The sequence below is a fragment of the Penicillium coprophilum genome, assembly GCF_028826855.1.
Source record: "Penicillium coprophilum strain IBT 35676 chromosome Unknown utg000007l_segment0_segment0, whole genome shotgun sequence".
Taxonomy (NCBI): domain Eukaryota; kingdom Fungi; phylum Ascomycota; class Eurotiomycetes; order Eurotiales; family Aspergillaceae; genus Penicillium; species Penicillium coprophilum.
The window spans coordinates 310,098-326,524 of NW_026622726.1; the positions used below are offsets into that span (position 1 = coordinate 310,098).

A 16,427-nucleotide genomic window follows, 5' to 3' on the forward strand; every position below is an offset into this window, starting at 1 on the left:
CCGGTTAGCTCGGCTCGAGAGAAACTTAGATTAGTTTGTTTATGATAATAGTGCATCTTGCCCAGTTAGTATACAGTGCAGTCTCGTTCCCAAGATCCCGAGATTGCGAGCCTCCGAGCCACCGAGGGTGGGAATGTTTCGAGGTGGAAAAGTTGACGCCATTGCATTTCGATTGGACAATTTTATTTGGGCCTCGGAAAAATCTATCAAACTTTCAGGAAATGTGAATATGATGACATCGCCAATCATGATCAGAGATGTGGAAGTGATCTATGCTATCTCAGCAGGAAAGGTTGGACATCTAAGATCCATATTTAGAATGTCAGAGGGCAATGAGCCCGACTAGGCCGGGCCCCACGGGGCCTGTTAACATATAAGAGTGTTAGAATACCAAGTATCAAGAGGAAAGAGGGAAGGGACGATGGGGCTAGTTTAGAACACTGCAAATAGAGGTGGAAATATATAGACATGTAGGTAGGATACATACCAACTCCATCTAGACCAAGTAAAAAGTACTATATATATATACGTGATATACACTTGCCGACGTTACTCAGATTTAAAAGAATGGTAGATTCAACAGATAGGCAGCCTTCAATATGAAACTCTGGAATAGAACAAATTTCCCTTTTGACCCAATACTCCGGAAATAGCAAAATATGGTACAGGAAAAAAACCTGACGGTCTTCCTGGAGTGCATCTAGTCGCTGTCATCGCTATCATCCTGCTTGGACTTCCGGCGCTCCTTCTTCTCCTTCTTCTCCTTCTTCTTCTTCTTGCGCTCGGCCTTCTCCTCGGCTGTCTCGCCGTCACGCTTGCGCTTCTTATCCTCGACCTCCTCCTTCACGGGCTCGGGGAGTCAGCCTTGGGGGTCTCGGTCTCGGTCTTAGTCTCGGCCGCGGGGGCAACAGCAGCGGTTCCGGTGAGAGGAAGGTTGAAGTCCTTGTACTCGTTCTTCCATGCAGCGGGGGTAGCCTCGTTGGTGCGGCCGTATTTCTGAGCGCAAAGTCAGTACGTTATATGAAAGCGAAAGTGGTTTTTGGACACTTACATCGAGAGTTCCAGCAGTCTTCATCTTCTTCTTCTCAAGGGCAGTGGGTCCCAATCCCCAGCGGCGGGGGTAGAGGTCACGCTCCATGATGCAACGCTTGACCTTAGCAACAACGCCGTGGTCGCAGGTGGTGAGCTCGACAGTGGACATCTGAGCGATACCAATGGCGATAGCCTCACCCTTGGTGGTCATGAGGACAACCTCCTCGTGGCACTCAATGCCGGCCTCTGGGAAAAGAAGTCAGTGATTGTTTAGAAGGAAACTCAGACGAAAAGCTATAAACATACCATAACGGAGAAGACCGGGAATCATGAGCTTGGCACCGTAGCAGACGGCGTTGACAGCGCTGTCCTTGACGACAATACGCTTGTAACCAGTGAGCAGGGACTCCAGGGGGCTGATGACCTTGCGGAGGTAAGACTCGTCGCGGTTGTTGTCGTAGACCCACTGGGCGTCCATAACATCGTGCAGAGTGACCATACCGGGGCCCTCAGCCATGGCTCCAGAGCGAACACGGCGAAGTTCCTGCATGTGGGCACCGACACCGAGGAGAAGACCAAGGTGGACACAGAGGGTACGGATGTAGGTACCAGCCTCACAGCTGACCCAGAAGACACCGAGGTGGCGCTCATTGTCGAACTCGTAGTTCTTGCTCTCGTGGATGGTACGGATACGGAGCTGGCGCTTGACGGCAGAGATCAGAGGGGGCGCTGGAAGAGCGCACCGGTCAAGGTCTCAAGAGCGCGGACGAACTGGGCCTCGCCGCCGGGAATCTTGTCGTGGAGACGGATCACACAGACATACTCCTTACCGGCACCCTGCTGGGACTTGACCAGACGGGTGGCACGGTCAATGCAAACAATCAAACAACCGGTAACCTTGGGATCAAGGGTACCACTGTGACCAGTCTTCTCGGATCTACAGAGGGTAAAATTGTTAGCAAGAAAACGAGACTATTGATGGGGTCTGGCGGGGTTTGATTTACCTGAGGATACGCTTCATCCAAGCCACGACTTCGTGACTGGAAGGGTTGGACGGCTTGTCAAGGTTGATGACACCGGAGCTGATATATGACTTCAAGTCACGGCTCAGAGGAGAGGAGCCAGCAGGGATAGGGGTGAAGTGACCGGTCCGAACGAGCACTACAAAAAAAGTCAATGTTGGCTGGTCAAGCATGGAGTTTTAAGGACAAGCGTACGCTTCTCATAGTTCTTAAGCAGAAGCGGCCAATCCGATGTATCAACGGAAGGAACGGACGCTTCAGGCTTGATGGCGTAGTCCATCTCCGAGGTCTTGACGACGGCCATTTTGTTGGTTGTCGTTGAAGGATGCGCGGTGAAAACCCCGAAAATTTGTCGAAGGAAATTTTGCGAGTGCGGCAGCTCCAGTGCCTGAAGTGGTTTAGCGCCTGGAGAAGTCATCACGTGACTTGGAGTTCTCGACTTTTTTACGCCTCCGATTCCGAGGCCTCTCAATCTGGAGACGTTTTGCGATTATTAGATTGTTTGTGAGAAAATATGCTAATCCATCTAATCAAAGATAATTGAAAATGACCAACTACTGGTATTTAAGAAATTTCTGTTTGTGGAGAAATAAATGCCTGTCAATTATCACTATCTATGACATCGCCTTATGGACAGAATAACCGCCAAAACGTCTGCCACTTGCATTCTTATCCACCATGCGCTCCAGAAAAGTGCGTGGAGCATGTGTGACCTTCGATCTAACCGAGTCTCCGGCCAGCGCCCCTGCCGTTCCAAGTATTCGAAGAGGTCCAGCTGCTCCAGGACGATCCCGATGTTGATGCTGACGAGGGCTGCTCGGCTTGTCTTGGTGCACGCCTCGCCGTTCCATATCCTCGGTATCCGCTATTGGGGTCGTGTTCGGTGAAGTACCTCTCCAAGAAACCGGGAACAGTGATGAAATTTCTTCCACCACCGAAGGTTGGGTAGATGCGTGTGAGGAAATCATAAGTATGGGCAGCGACAATTCCCATGGATTCTTCCAGCACAGCATGCCATCCGTACGTCACCATGGTGACAAGAAGCATTGCATATGGCAGGAATACGACCGGGATGTCGATGAACCAGAATCTCGTCCTCGTCCCTCTGTTCGTCTGGGAGTAGGTGTACACGAAAGCCATGATCAATGCTAAATTCAAGTCAGTGTTTGTCCGAGGAATCCATCGAGCTCGGCGAGCTTACGTGACAGTAGTATAGACGCTCCCAGATAACCACCTGCAGTGAGCTTGGATAAAGTCAGCAAAGTTGGAAGAGACGTGTTGGACTACCAGGATGACGAGTAATAATAGGATGTGGATGGTATTGGAAAAGAGTAGATGATGTATATAGAAATGTAGGGCACCTCCGATACTGATGCGATATGAAATCACACCAGTGAGCTCGAAAGAAATCCCACCATGCCCACACCTGCACAACACCTGAATTTTGCGAATTATGATGGTGTTGCGCAGATGCAGGGTGCTCTCCCTCGCCTTCAGGAACCGAATTCAGCTAGATTTTGAAGCTGGTCGGGCAGTTATAGCGAGGGATTGGATATGAACGCGAAGGCAAAGATAAGAAGCGAAAAATTGCAGACTCTACTGAGTCACTTACCATGATGCCAAAAGCTACAAAGAGGAGATAGATGAGGAACTCGCCAGGGGCCATGCTCTTCTCCGCAGCGCTGCCATAGCGGTACACTATTGGTACATTAGCAGTCTGATCAGACCAGGTCAATGTGATACCGAGGCATCATACTGATATAAAGATCAAAGAGAAAGGACATGTTCGGTCCGGTTAGTAGAAATGGAGTGACGAGCCGGTAGATCTCCGGACGCCATGAGAATATCAAGCTCGGCGCAAATGGCGCCCAATAGAAGCTCACTAAGCCGCCATACATCAAAGCGGATTGAACCAGCGTTAAGGCTGTGAGGGTCCTGAGTGACATGTCAGTAATCAAAGCTTGAGATCGGCGAATGGGAGCTGCATACCTAATGACCGGGGAGCCTCCCAGAAGACATCCATCTTGTTAAAGAATCAGATGCTAGATTGTTAATTGATCGCGGCTTGAATCATTACAGCCGCTCACAAAATAATCAAATTACTGTGTGGTTGAAGAGAGAAGGAGAAGGACAGGTGGAGAGAAAAAGGTGTGCAAATCTAGCTTCGGTGGAGTTTCTCCGAGGTCCGATGATTACGTACACTATGTTGGGCGGATCCACTGGGGCATGTCCGGGTGGATTGTTCTATATGCTTCGACTCTCCTACTTATGGAGCTAGCTGCTATTATGATTATTTGTCTGTATCACTCAGAGGGAGATATTATTGAAATTTCCTATCGTAAATGTACAAACATATCGCATGGAAATGGGTGGAGTTGGGTATATTATTCCGACATCGTGCGCGCAGTACCCCGAACAGCTAATCCTCCATCGGGACCTTCAATCCACACATCCCAAGACCCAGTGTCATTCTTAGGTTTGCCACATATCACCAACTGTTGTTCGACAAAAAGAGGCGCTAGATTCTTATACTCAATGTCACTGATGCGGAGATTTAATCTACTCAGCTGTTGATGAAGCACACTCAACAGAAGCGTGAGCGTCAACGGACCATGAACCAAAAGATTCGGGTATCCCTCTTGGTTCTGAGTATAGCTCTTATCAAGGTGGATGGAATGAGCATTGAAAGTCAGCGCTGAGAAGCGGAACAACAGCGCTTTGGTAGGTATGAGGGCATGGCGGAACGTCGCACCGGAGGGAGCTTCAAAATCATCAGCACATTTTGTCATAATGTTCGATGGTTGGAAGACTATACTCACGTCTCACCATCCTACCTGACTTTCCAAATTGTGCTTTATCGGCCTCGATCTGGGCGCTGGTTTTGAGGCGCATGAAGATGAGGTCCCGATTCTCAATGACTGACGATTCTCCCACGTTATCTTCGTTCTCTTTCCATATCCGGTTCCAGGTTTGATCTGCTGTTTCTTGTTCGGAAACTTTTCCAATGCGTCGCTCAATAGTGACAATCACTTTCTCGTCCCCCTCGCGGCCCTTGACTGTCACATTGCGAATGGATTCTATACAGACTGCGCGGCTGCCATCCAGTAGCGGACTGCGTACGGGGAATCTTACATTCCCGCCTGCCCAGAGACGCCGATTAAATGGGTCACCCGGTGTGTGTAACGTATCTGTGCCGTCTGGGAGTAGTTGGGACAAGGTCACCTGTGGCGGGAAGTAGATCAAGTGTTGACCGACAGGGAGTGGGGATGGGTTGTGTATTGAGGGCAAAGTCGCATAGTCGGAGGAGGTCTGAGAGTGCGCAAGAAGATCACGGAGAGTGAGGTTCAGAAGATGCGATGGTTGGGGGTGTAGATAATCGTAAGTCAATGGGAGTTTCCTTGTGGTCAGTTCATGATGCAAGCGCTCGGAAAGCGACGAGTAAGTCCGGCATGCATGACGCCCACCTCGCAAAGAGATCAGGGGCCTGAGTGAATTTGTCTTCATGAGCAAAAACACTGACTGAATTGGATGAATATCGAATCGCAAGTTCACTTGACGCAATACTCATCCCGAGTTTGATTTGTTTGTTTGTCGTTCGTTCCCTATTTCGGAACTGCACAATTTAGCCCACACCGCTCGGAGATCCGATGTCGCCTGTCAAAGAAATGACGAGTCATTGGAGAATTTGATTTGATTCAAATCGGTTCAGACCGTTTGACGCGGAAAATACTACTTTGTAGTTCAATCACAATGGCTCCCTTGAGAGTCGCCTTCCTAGGGCCACTGGGGTCCTTTTCGCATCAGGTACGAACTTTACCCCACATTCTTGGCGAATCAACCTGATGATTGATCCTTGTTTTAGGCTGCTGCAGAGTCCTTTTGCAAAGTATCCGCCGATCTACAACCTCAAGTCTCATTCCCCGATGCCTTCGCCGCGCTCCAAGAGAAAGAGACCGACTTCGCTGTGATTCCGTGCGAGAACTCAACCAATGGTTCTGTAGTGCAGACATTAGACCTATTAGCAGACCGGGATGGTTTGTATAAAGACGTGAAAGTGTGCGGAGAATATTACCTGACAGTGCACCACTGCCTTATGGTGCGCAAGGGCACATTTCCCGGTGGTTGGGCAGACTACGATGGCTCGATAACAAAGCTATACACACATCCGCAGGCTTGGGGCCAGTGTGAAACTTTTTTGACCAAGTACCTTAAGGGCGTCGAGAGACAAGATGTCGCCTCCACATCCAAGGCTGCGGAGATTGTCTCCAAGGAGACAACGGAACGAGGTGCTGCCATTGCCAATCGTTTTGCGGCAGAACAACACGGGACGGACATTCTCGTGGAAAACATTGAGGACAGAGCAGACAATACTACGCGCTTCCTGATCTTCAGAAATGTCCTTGATGATGCCACTGCCCATTTCAAAGTCGAGCAGCCGAACCTGCCTACGTCGGAAGGCGAATTTGCCCTCGGAGCTACGCACAAAACTTTGATTGCCTTTACGATCGATCATTCTTCTCCAGGTGCACTGGCGAATGCGCTGTTGATCTTCAAGGCTCATGGCTTGAACCTTACGAGCATTAACACAAGGCCGAGTTTGAAGAAGCCATGGCAATATATCTTTTTCGTTGAGTGCGGAAGAACACCCTCGGATAAGAACAAAGATGCAGTCCACAAGGCTCTCAATGATTTGCGTCAAGTCAGTGAGACGTGTAAGGACTTGGGGACCTGGGAAGATCAGCTAAGTGCACGCAATGCTTGACTCGGCTGACTGATTCTACTTGGAGGCTCATTTCGGTCTTTTAATTTTGAGTATTGCGTTGATTATTTTGCAATCGCTCTAAAAGCATCGTGTCATATATTGAAGATATCTCGGTTTACTATACGAATAAATGGAAGAAAAATGTACGTACTGTCGATGATATAGACAAAATGTACACCGCAAGATAAAGCAGAAAACTCAATGAACAATAAATAGCACCTTCTATATCAACCCTTTCGGGTGCTTTTTTCTTTTTAATAACGAGCAAATAACGAGCGAAGTACCAGAAAATGCCATTCAGAGCTGAAATGACAGGACTGGCCGAGCAATAATAACAATCCAACGCCGTCCAGCTCACATAGAGTAAGCAGTGCAAGCAGCGGTGAATGGCCAAATGTTGCACTTAACCGCACCCAACCTTTCAAATTGCAATTTAAACCTCATCTTCATCTCAGACACTGAGGTGACCTCAGCGTGCGTATACTGGAGCTTGGACGACACTGTATCTAAACGTTAGACCCAAACCTCAGAAAATGGTCTATTCGGATGCCTCACCTCTGAGCAGCTTCACGGAGCTTGGACCAGGCCTTTTTTGGTTATCCTTTACGGATGCCTTGGTTCCATGGCGGGAGCCGCGTGCATGATCCACGGGGCGAGCCGTCAAAAGACTCGCCGCGGGAGCTTCTGGCCGTTCATCCTCGCTCTCTGCGAGGGGGCAATACCGTCAATCTGTAGAGAAGTTAGTGTCAATATGAACACAAAGAACTCGGGGGTAACATACCGTCGTAGAACTCGTCATCATCGCTGTGATCGGCAAGCTGTTCAAAGTTGACCTTGTATCGGAGAATGGCACCGATACCACCGAATCCCTTGACGAACTGGTTTCCTTCGCCGGATCGATCAGACACAAACTCCAGGTTGGCACCGAAGTCCTTGTAGGCCTCAGCAAGCCATTCGAGGAAAGAGCCTGATTCGATAACCTCCATATCCAATCCGGTTTCCTTGTCCACGAAGAGGTCCTTGTTGGCTTCTTGAATCTTGTTCGTGTGAATGATAACCTCAGAGCCTGCTGCGGTCTTCATAACCCAGCGAGTGATCTCCAGGTTTTCATGGACGATCAAGATTTCAGCTGCACCAAGCTCCATTGCCTTGAGGGTGTCGTCAATACCGTAGCAGACCTTGCCGCTGTCTTGGCTGATCTCCTGGAAGTACTGGCCGATGAGCTTCTTCTCCTGGACAAACTTGACGTTGCTCAGGGTCTCGCCAGCCAATTCAATGGCCTGGTTGAAACCGTTCTCGCCACCATAGGAAACATCGACAACCTTGATGACCTTGGACTGCAAACGACCATCGAACAGATCAGACTGGTTGAGATCGTTCTTGAAATCAGCGGAACCAGCCAACACAATACCGGCAACGTTGGGCTTGTCGTTGGTAATGTAGTTCTGAACAGCTAGTTCAGCGATCTTGCGCACGTAGTTATGACGCTTTTCCTCACGGAGACGTGAGAAACGCAGAGCGGATTGACCACCACGGCCCTGTATAGGTCAGTACACACGAACATCGCATTTATAAGTTGGGACACTCACGTGCTTCTTGGGCAAATCAACGGTAAGACGCTGAAGAATCTCACGGGTGTTACCACTGAGGGTACCGAACAGAGTACCGTTACCATCCATGACAATGAAACCGAACTTCTGATCAGCCTCCAGAAGTTCACTCAAAGCTTCAGTGTGGAACTTGTTGTCACAAAGGTAGAGGGAGGTGTTGATAGGCTTGAACGGTTCGAAATCGATGTTAATCTTGCGCTCCTTTCCTTCCGAGGTGATAATTTCACCACAGTACACGACCAGTCCATTGGGAGGGACCTTATTGTAGAGCTTCAGACGCTGCTGGGTAGAGGTAATGGCCGACAGGACGGAGAGTCGATTCACTCGAGACTTAATGTTGGAGGCGGTACCCTAGTGTGCGATTAGGCGGCGTTCGATGCAGACAGATCGGGAATATATAGTTCACTTACATACTCTTCAGCCAACATCTTGGCTGCTCTGCTAATTTGATCCTTGGGGGCTGAATTGGCATGTTAGCAGGCGACCATAAGTGGCGGGGGCGGTGGCAGCGCACGAATAATGAGCGAAATCATGGAGGTTCCATTTCCACGAGCGGATTCAAGACGCTTGATCAGCTTCTTGACCTTCCAGATCTCGATATTCTTCTCAGCTTCGTTCGGCGGAGGGGCGCTCATCTTGACGAAGGCGACAGTTGATCAGGGGGAGAATATCGGAGGCCCTGCGGACGCCTGAAGACTTGGTCAGTGATGGGGGCGGCAGTCGGCGAACAAAGATTTAGGCTTGCCTTTTTTACACCTATAATTAGTTAATAGATGCGAAAAAAGGACAGAAAATGAATGCTAATTTTTTCAATACTCATAGATTCATGGAGTGTACATACCTTAACTGAATATGACGTTCTAAAGCGACAGCAAATTTCCTCGTGGGGTTGGACATACCAAGTTTGCTCGAGGGGTCGGCTGCCACGCTGAGGTAAGCCAGGGCTACCCGTGACGTATCTGGTACTTGCCATGTTATGGCCCAACAACCGGGTGGTCAGGTACTGGTACATGGTTTCTTTTTTTATATCAAGTCGCCCCCGTTGGCTGCTATTCATGCACTATATACTCCATACTGCAAATGCTCAGTATGCTTCAGCATACCAATAGGCGAATCTACTACTTCTAAACTTTGTAAGGTATGCAACACAATATATATCTTATGTACTGGGGTTTCTAGAAACGCCGATTCAATCTCCATTGAGCTGCAAAGTAACATCCTTGTGTGACATAGAAAGAGTACTCCGTAGAAGAGATATTATACATACTACTATCAAGTTTATTAATTCCAAATGCCCTGTATCTAGGCAATCTTCGCGATTTCATTCAATTAGTCACATAAAAAAAATCTCTAGCTTATCAAATTTCTGTGATCCGCACCCCACACTAATGGAAGCTCCTTTTTACGCTAAGCTCTTTTTGATATCACAGGCTTGTTCTCGCCTCCCAAGACTCTTATCTGTCGTAAGGAGCTATCTCCATGTGATAAGTGAGGGGAGTTTTTCATTTCTCTCAGTCTTGACTTCCATTCCTGCACTTCACTGGGGGAAATACCAACTTGGAAACACCATCTCTAAGGTCGCATATTATCGCGATAACGGGGCAATATGTCAAGGGCCGAAAGAACAAATGAAGATCACGGCAGTGAAGTCCATGGCTCGTCAAGGATACCAGGTGCAACACCAAGCTCTTACGATCATGGCCACCTAGACCACGGAAGTCCCATTACCGAATCGGAGTTCGGCGGCAGACAGAGGTATGTGACTTCTGTCGTTAGCAAAAGTCAGATCAGCTAACTATTATTCGCAGGTCGCCGTCGTACTCAATTCGAGTCCGCCAAGCAGGGGGTCCCAACAGTATAGACAACTTCGCGCGATCTTGGCAGAGAGCCGCGGCCTTCCCAGAAGTCATCCCACGCCGGTCATCATTTGTCTCTACGTACTCGGACGATGATCTTGGCATTGCCACGGGTCAAGAATATGGATCAAGAAGCTCTCCATCCTGGGGTCGGCACTCGGATGTGGACCGGCCATTACTTCGCACAGACTCGGACTCGGACCTGGATCATGGGGATTCCCGAGCGCCTGAGTCTTCCAAGAGGGCGTTGCCTAGTGCTGGCCTGCTTGCTTCGTCGTTTGATAGAAGTTTTGCGGCTTCGTATGGCACCGTCTCCTCCCGGATGAGCACGTCGACACGGAGGCATGCGATTCAATTCCACCGAGAGCACCATCCCCATCCGCATGTGGATGGGTCTGGAGATTTAGATCGAGGCCCATTGCTCGTTAAGCATGTCCAACATGAAGACGGGACCCAAGAGGATATCATTGTTGGGCAATCCACTGTCCCGCAGACCATCTTTAACTCGGTCAATGTGCTGATCGGTATCGGCTTGCTGAGTCTTCCATTGGCGATGAAGCATGCCGGGTGGGTTTTGGGATTGGCGTTCCTTGTCTTCTCGGCAGTCACCACTTCCTATACAGCCAAGATCCTGGCTAAGTGCTTGGATGTCGACCAGAGCCTTGTCACGTATGCTGATCTGGCTTATATCAGTTTTGGGCAACATGCCCGGTTGATAACCAGCTTTCTGTTCTGCCTGGAACTCTTAGGAGCATGCGTGGCACTTGTTGTGCTCTTCGCAGACAGTTTATATGCCTTGGTGCCAGGGTTGAGCATCCTCCAATGGAAGATCATCTGTGGAGTTGTCCTTGTACCGCTCAACTTCCTGCCACTACGATTCCTGAGTATTACCAGCATATTGGGTATAATTTCGTGCACATCAAGTAAGTCTTCTTTCGAGACGGGACTGATAGAGAAACTGACGCTCAGAAGTCGTGGTACTCATTTGCATCGATGGCCTTATCAAGCCAGATGCACCGGGTTCCTTGCGACAGCCAGCTAATACGTTCCTCTTCCCCGAGAACTGGGCTACCCTCCCTCTGAGTTTCGGTCTTATTATGTGTGAGTAAACACTCAAAAGCGACAGTGATAATAAGACTAACTTGTTGATAAGCACCATGGGGTGGCCACGGTGTCTTCCCTAATATCTACAGAGATATGAGACACCCCCAGAAATACGGAAAGAGCCTTTCGGTGACTTATATATTTACAGTAAGAAAAACTGAGTGAATAGGATAAAGTTCGATTTTAACGACTTGACAGTTTACTCTGGACTGCTCAATGGCGATCATTGGTTGGCTCATGTTTGGCAATGGCGTCCGCGACGAAATCACTGCGAACGTTCTGACCATCACCGACTACCCACAGTCCATCTCCGTCTGTATTGTGATCTTCATTTCGATCATCCCGCTCACAAAGGTCCCACTAAAGTGAGTGCAATGCCTTCATTTGTCCTTGGAGACTGCTAACAAGGATAAAGTGCCCGGCCTCTTGTGGCCACATTTGAAGTTCTGTGTGGACTCGGAGGCGGCTATGTGCCTGCTGAAAATGGCTCGGAGACGCTACAAAAGATCTCACGGGCAATGGTCCGCGTTTTTGTAGTGGCTATGATTGTCATTTTGGCAGTCATCTTCCCGGCTTTCGACCGTATCATGGCTTTCTTGGGATCGTTCTTGTGCTTCACGATTTGTATCATCTTCCCTCTTGCGTTTTATCTCAAGATCTTTGGAAAGGAGATCAGTCGAGGTGAGTACATCGTTGATTGGATTCTGCTCATCATCTCTTCGATATTGGCAGCCGTGGGAACTGTATGGGCCTTCCTACCGCAAGACATGCTCTCTGCAAACTAGTTTCCACCTGCAAGATTGCACATGGAGTATAATATCATTGTGCTTTGCATGCAAATAATCACTTATTGAGAATGACGGCGAAATTGTTTCTTGTTTTGCCAGACCTCAACTCTTCCTTCTTGAAACCCTTGGGTGCGTAGGTGCCAGTGTGTTCCCATAGATGGAAGACCAACTTTGATGTCCGCTTGCTTTGTGTGAGACGGAAGCCCAGGCAATTCATGATTTCCCCTAGCCTTTCCTCGTTGAGGTAGCGCGAGTTGTCCACGCATGCAATAGGCAGTACCAGAAAGAGACTGGGAACGAATTCAATTGGGCATTTGGAAGTCAAGAACTTGACACATCTCTTGAGCATTTCGCCACGTCCTGTAGCATCGGGAACATAGTTGAGCACTAATGACAGACTGATCATGTTGAAACGTTCGTCATCACTGGAAGGTAAAGGTCGTTCCATGAAGTCTTGCCTGAGAATCCCCGGCTCTTGAGAATTTAAGTCAATCCGGGTGACATCCAAGGTTGGATTCGTAGAGCAGGCGTTTTTAGTGCTCAAGGCTCCAACTTCGAGGACCCGGAGCTTTGGAATGGTCTTGTTCCATTGCTTGAGCTGTGGCTTGATCCAATCGATGAGGACTTTGCTGGAGTCCCCACCCCGGTCCATCGACTGGCCTAGTTTACTGGCGATCTGATAACTTTCGAGACCGCCATTAGCTTTGATTTGAGCGTCAACGCTGCTGACTCGGGCTTCATCTCCGGCGGCCAGAGCTTGAGCCCGGACTTTGAGAAGTCGATGATGGGATCGAATCAGAGTGCGGGTAGCTTTAGCTGACAGAGCAGCGTCCTTGGACTTGACAATGGAAGGCCGACTATGCGACAATAACATCGGTCTCTTGGATCGTTTTTTGGGAGCCATGTTTTGATGATTGCAATGAATCGAAAGATTAGAGCGATGGATCCAGATCTCAAGAGTGTTTTGTTTCTGAGTGTCTCCTTGAGGGCTGAATATACAATAAAGAGAGTAGGTCACTGGCATGCAAAGAAAAGCCGTTCAAGAAAATCAAAAGGGAGCCAAATACGATGTTCATTCTGATTGGCCAAAAAAGTAACAGTACCGTAAGATGATGTACTGAAAAATACCAAAAGATACCAAGACCCAGCAGATTGCAAGTCACCTGACCCACACACAGCACTAGGGTTTTCGCTAAGCGAAGACACTCCAAATCCGTTCGACTTTTGACACTGCGATAATCCATCATCGACAGCGACCGACGACAGCCATGGCCCCCTCCGACAACAAGACCGGTATGTTCAAATAACTATGCGCTCTTCTCATTGCGATCGCCGCCTTGCCAATTGTGAATTTGTCGTGTGGAAGTGGAGGAAGATATTCGGATTCAAAAATTTCGATATTTGGAGATCACCACGCAAAGAGCCGGAAACACCAGGACATATCGCAGCACCCAAGTGCATCACCATATGCCTACCGATCTCAAATCTGCGGCTCCAATCCAGAATCCTCAACCTGCTACATCCACATATCCAAATTCACAAATGGCAATCGACGGTCAATTTTTGGGAATTTTTTTTTCTGGTTCACCAAGCTAACGGAATATTCTCTACAGGCAAAAACAAGGCCAACGCCGCTGCCAAGGCGGTTGCCAAGGGCGCTTCGGTACGTAGCAAAAGATGAAGCAGACCAAAGAAACCCTTTTGGAGCCTATCGCTAACGCGGTTGTGGCAACAGCTTCACAAGTCCCGCAAGGTCCGCACCTCGGCCACCTTCCACCGCCCCAAGACCCTCCAGCTGTCGCGGTCCCCCAAGTACCCCCGCGTGTCCGTCAACCACGGTCCCGCTCTGGACTTCAACAAGATTGTTCTGTACCCCTTGAACACCGAGAGCGCCATGAAGAAGATTGAGGAGAACAACACCCTCGTCTTCATTGTCAACGTCAAGTCCAACAAGCGCCAGATCAAGCAGGCTCTTAAGAAGCTGTACGATGTTGACACCGTCAAGATCAACACTCTTATCCGGTATGTTCTACTTTTTATTGCGGATACGTGGACTGAATGCTAACATATCTCCCAGCCCTGACGGAACCAAGAAGGCTTTCGCCCGTCTTACCCCCGATGTCGATGCTCTTGACATTGCTGCCACCAAGTTGGCCATTGTCTAAGCGGGGAATGCTTGAAAAGGGATTTCTTTGGGTTTTGGCGAACTTTGTTTTACACTGCGGTGATGCTAAAATACCAGCCGGGCTGAATGATCAAAAAGAACATAACTTGTGAAAGTGAAATGCACGATTCCAGAAGAATCGCCGGACTTGTCGGTCCTGTAATGGCTAAGACATGTTCCATACCACGTAGTGTGCTGTATAGTAGATTTTATCAATAGTCTATATTCACTAGAGATGGAACAAATCGCCCAATGGTCTCATAGTAGATCATGACAAGATCCGACCTTGCCAGTGCTGCGAACCTGCTTTGTGAAAGGTTGGTTTTTGCAAGTACCCCAGTCCCCATATTGTCTGCTATGTATACTCATTCTCCTTTTTATCATCCTCCCAAGGTGACATGGCCAATATTGCATATCCTCACCACTCTTCCCATGATCCAGGATATGGCAACATCACAGCATAAGGATATGATACACTTGTCTACAAACATCATCCCTAGAACAAATCCAAAATATATCGTACAAGACAACATGGTTCATAAATTGACTCTAGTATACAAGTGATGGTTCCACAATCCGTCTATCCATCCATAAACCCCAAAACAAAACCGTCCAACCGCCATCCAAGGAGCAAAGTCGGAGCACAATAGGCTCCAACCCAATCAGTCTCCACGAACAGTAATTCATATCCCATAGAAATGCATCACATCCCGACAGCGATCAGAAGCAGTAGCAGAAACCGAGAACACAAGACAGAACATTTAGTGACCGGGGCCGCCGCGCATGTTATCCAGCTTGGACAGGATGGCCAGACTGGTATCCATCCATCGGTCCACGCAGTTCTGTGCGCATGACTCCTCAGACTTGTCGAGGGTGCCGGAGGTGATCTTGCTGGTGACGCACTTTTCCCAGCACACTTCGTTCAGGTGGTGGACAGCTGGAAAGGATTGATGTTAGCTATGGATTAATTCCAGGCATTAAAGACATCAAGCGCTAGGGCCGGTGTCCATATCGTATAGATGAAGTATAGATCCTTGACATATGCAATCGAAAGATGGACACTTACTCTGCTGAATGTTGGACTTCTGAGCCTCGTTGGTGAGGACCTGGTTGAGCTCCTTCTTATCGCTGTCGGAGAGCTTGGTGAGATCGAGCTGTTGTTCCATAATGGCGATTTAGGAGATGCGAGTAGCAATTGATGTGGAATGGGAGGAGACTGAGATAACAGCAAGGCAATAGAGGGTAGCTGGAGGAAGGCCGCAATTCAAAATCAAAGGCGGTGGAGAGAGGCACAAAAATGACGCGCAGTTTTCCCTATCGATAGCAACTTGCGTCCTTCGTACTCATTTAACCTTGAAGAGAAAATACGGTGTCGCCACAGTGTCAGATCGAACAGTATCATTTTGAGTCTCGCAGCATATCTATCTTATTATCCTTGTCCATAATATAACCCCCACCATGCCTCCCATTCGCACTTCCCGAAATCGCAAACCGCCTCCCGCCGGATTCGACGATCTCGAAGATACCCTGCTGGAATTCAGCAACAAAATGAAGGATGCGGAAAACGCATCGCACGAGGGAAAGAAGAAATACGAAGTCCTCTGGCCTATTTTCCAAATCAGTCATCAACGTACGAGTTCCTCCCCGCAACATCGAGAAATACGGTTTCACTAACTTTTGCCCCTCCCCTTTCACAGGCTCACGATACATCTATGAACTTTACTACGAGAAAGAAGCGATCTCGAAGGAGTTATATGATTATCTGCTGAAGAACAAGTATGCGGATGCCAACTTGATTGCCAAGTGGAAGAAGCAAGGCTATGAGAAGGTTAGTTTTACCCGTGGCAGCACTTTTATTCAGGATGCCGACTAACTAACTTCCCTAGTTGTGTTGTCTGCGCTGTGTTCAAACGAAAGAGACGAATTTCAACTCCACGTGTATCTGCCGAGTGCCCAAGGCGCAGCTCAAGGAGGACCAAACGATTCAGTGTGTCAGCTGTGGCTGCAACGGCTGTGGAAGCAGCGATTAAAAAGAGGGAGTTTGTCGGTGACTGGAGGATTTGAATTTGACCGGGGAGATAGTGGTGGA

At 48.6% G+C, this 16,427-nt stretch overlaps 10 protein-coding genes across 10 annotated transcripts; 4 read left to right on the forward strand and 6 right to left on the reverse strand.

Annotated features, from left to right (window-relative positions):
- Positions 1 to 700: 700 nt before the first annotated feature.
- Positions 701 to 2,358, reverse strand: cbf5 (pseudouridine synthase CBF5; the record flags this gene model as incomplete). Its single annotated transcript, XM_056681840.1, has 7 exons — positions 701 to 850; positions 910 to 996; positions 1,052 to 1,278; positions 1,339 to 1,761; positions 1,863 to 1,969; positions 2,037 to 2,193; positions 2,250 to 2,358. 7 exons carry the CDS (start codon positions 2,356 to 2,358, stop codon positions 701 to 703), a joined length of 1,260 nt encoding a protein of 419 aa, XP_056527249.1.
- A 416-nt stretch (positions 2,359 to 2,774) lies between these two features.
- N7500_010703 (uncharacterized protein) lies at positions 2,775 to 3,086 on the reverse strand (the record flags this gene model as incomplete). The annotated part of the gene is made up of 1 exon (XM_056681841.1): positions 2,775 to 3,086. The coding sequence occupies one exon, from the start codon at positions 3,084 to 3,086 to the stop codon at positions 2,775 to 2,777; it is 312 nt and encodes a 103-aa protein (XP_056527250.1).
- Positions 3,087 to 4,438: 1,352 nt separating this feature from the next.
- On the reverse strand, positions 4,439 to 5,558 carry N7500_010704 (uncharacterized protein; the record flags this gene model as incomplete). Its single annotated transcript, XM_056681842.1, has 2 exons — positions 4,439 to 4,815; positions 4,874 to 5,558. 2 exons carry the CDS (start codon positions 5,556 to 5,558, stop codon positions 4,439 to 4,441), a joined length of 1,062 nt encoding a protein of 353 aa, XP_056527251.1.
- Positions 5,559 to 5,804: 246 nt separating this feature from the next.
- On the forward strand, positions 5,805 to 6,816 carry N7500_010705 (prephenate dehydratase PHA2; the record flags this gene model as incomplete). The annotated part of the gene is made up of 2 exons (XM_056681843.1): positions 5,805 to 5,858; positions 5,917 to 6,816. 2 exons carry the CDS (start codon positions 5,805 to 5,807, stop codon positions 6,814 to 6,816), a joined length of 954 nt encoding a protein of 317 aa, XP_056527252.1.
- A 354-nt stretch (positions 6,817 to 7,170) lies between these two features.
- Positions 7,171 to 9,094, reverse strand: N7500_010706 (translation termination factor eRF1; the record flags this gene model as incomplete). Its single annotated transcript, XM_056681844.1, has 6 exons — positions 8,941 to 9,094; positions 8,837 to 8,886; positions 8,406 to 8,777; positions 7,598 to 8,354; positions 7,372 to 7,521; positions 7,171 to 7,316 (listed from the first exon to the last, which is right to left on the reverse strand). Exons 1-6 carry the CDS (start codon positions 9,059 to 9,061, stop codon positions 7,171 to 7,173), a joined length of 1,596 nt encoding a protein of 531 aa, XP_056527253.1. The 5' UTR covers positions 9,062 to 9,094.
- A 938-nt stretch (positions 9,095 to 10,032) lies between these two features.
- N7500_010707 (putative transporter) lies at positions 10,033 to 12,171 on the forward strand (the record flags this gene model as incomplete). Its single annotated transcript, XM_056681845.1, has 6 exons — positions 10,033 to 10,181; positions 10,235 to 11,205; positions 11,255 to 11,383; positions 11,436 to 11,533; positions 11,585 to 11,751; positions 11,802 to 12,171. 6 exons carry the CDS (start codon positions 10,033 to 10,035, stop codon positions 12,169 to 12,171), a joined length of 1,884 nt encoding a protein of 627 aa, XP_056527254.1.
- Positions 12,172 to 12,229: 58 nt separating this feature from the next.
- N7500_010708 (25S rRNA (adenine2142-N1)-methyltransferase) lies at positions 12,230 to 13,078 on the reverse strand (the record flags this gene model as incomplete). Its single annotated transcript, XM_056681846.1, has 1 exon — positions 12,230 to 13,078. The coding sequence occupies one exon, from the start codon at positions 13,076 to 13,078 to the stop codon at positions 12,230 to 12,232; it is 849 nt and encodes a 282-aa protein (XP_056527255.1).
- A 313-nt stretch (positions 13,079 to 13,391) lies between these two features.
- Positions 13,392 to 14,528, forward strand: N7500_010709 (60S ribosomal protein uL23). Its single transcript, XM_056681847.1, has 4 exons — positions 13,392 to 13,467; positions 13,788 to 13,837; positions 13,910 to 14,196; positions 14,252 to 14,528. Exons 1-4 carry the CDS (start codon positions 13,443 to 13,445, stop codon positions 14,337 to 14,339), a joined length of 450 nt encoding a protein of 149 aa, XP_056527256.1. The 5' UTR covers positions 13,392 to 13,442; the 3' UTR covers positions 14,340 to 14,528.
- A 571-nt stretch (positions 14,529 to 15,099) lies between these two features.
- On the reverse strand, positions 15,100 to 15,504 carry N7500_010710 (Tim10/DDP family zinc finger protein; the record flags this gene model as incomplete). The annotated part of the gene is made up of 2 exons (XM_056681848.1): positions 15,100 to 15,275; positions 15,405 to 15,504. 2 exons carry the CDS (start codon positions 15,502 to 15,504, stop codon positions 15,100 to 15,102), a joined length of 276 nt encoding a protein of 91 aa, XP_056527257.1.
- Positions 15,505 to 15,796: 292 nt separating this feature from the next.
- On the forward strand, positions 15,797 to 16,368 carry N7500_010711 (BUD31 family protein; the record flags this gene model as incomplete). The annotated part of the gene is made up of 3 exons (XM_056681849.1): positions 15,797 to 15,968; positions 16,036 to 16,166; positions 16,225 to 16,368. 3 exons carry the CDS (start codon positions 15,797 to 15,799, stop codon positions 16,366 to 16,368), a joined length of 447 nt encoding a protein of 148 aa, XP_056527258.1.
- Between the last annotated feature and the right edge of the window lie 59 nt (positions 16,369 to 16,427).

Excerpts from the sequence above, each read along its gene's own strand:
- N7500_010709 (XM_056681847.1), top strand. The coding sequence starts at position 13,443 with ATGGCCCCCTCCGACAACAAGACCG. Across the intron at positions 13,468-13,787 it reads CCCCTCCGACAACAAGACCG|GCAAAAACAAGGCCAACGCC; the intron begins GTATGTTCAAAT and ends TATTCTCTACAG. Across the intron at positions 14,197-14,251 it reads AAGATCAACACTCTTATCCG|CCCTGACGGAACCAAGAAGG; the intron begins GTATGTTCTACT and ends CATATCTCCCAG.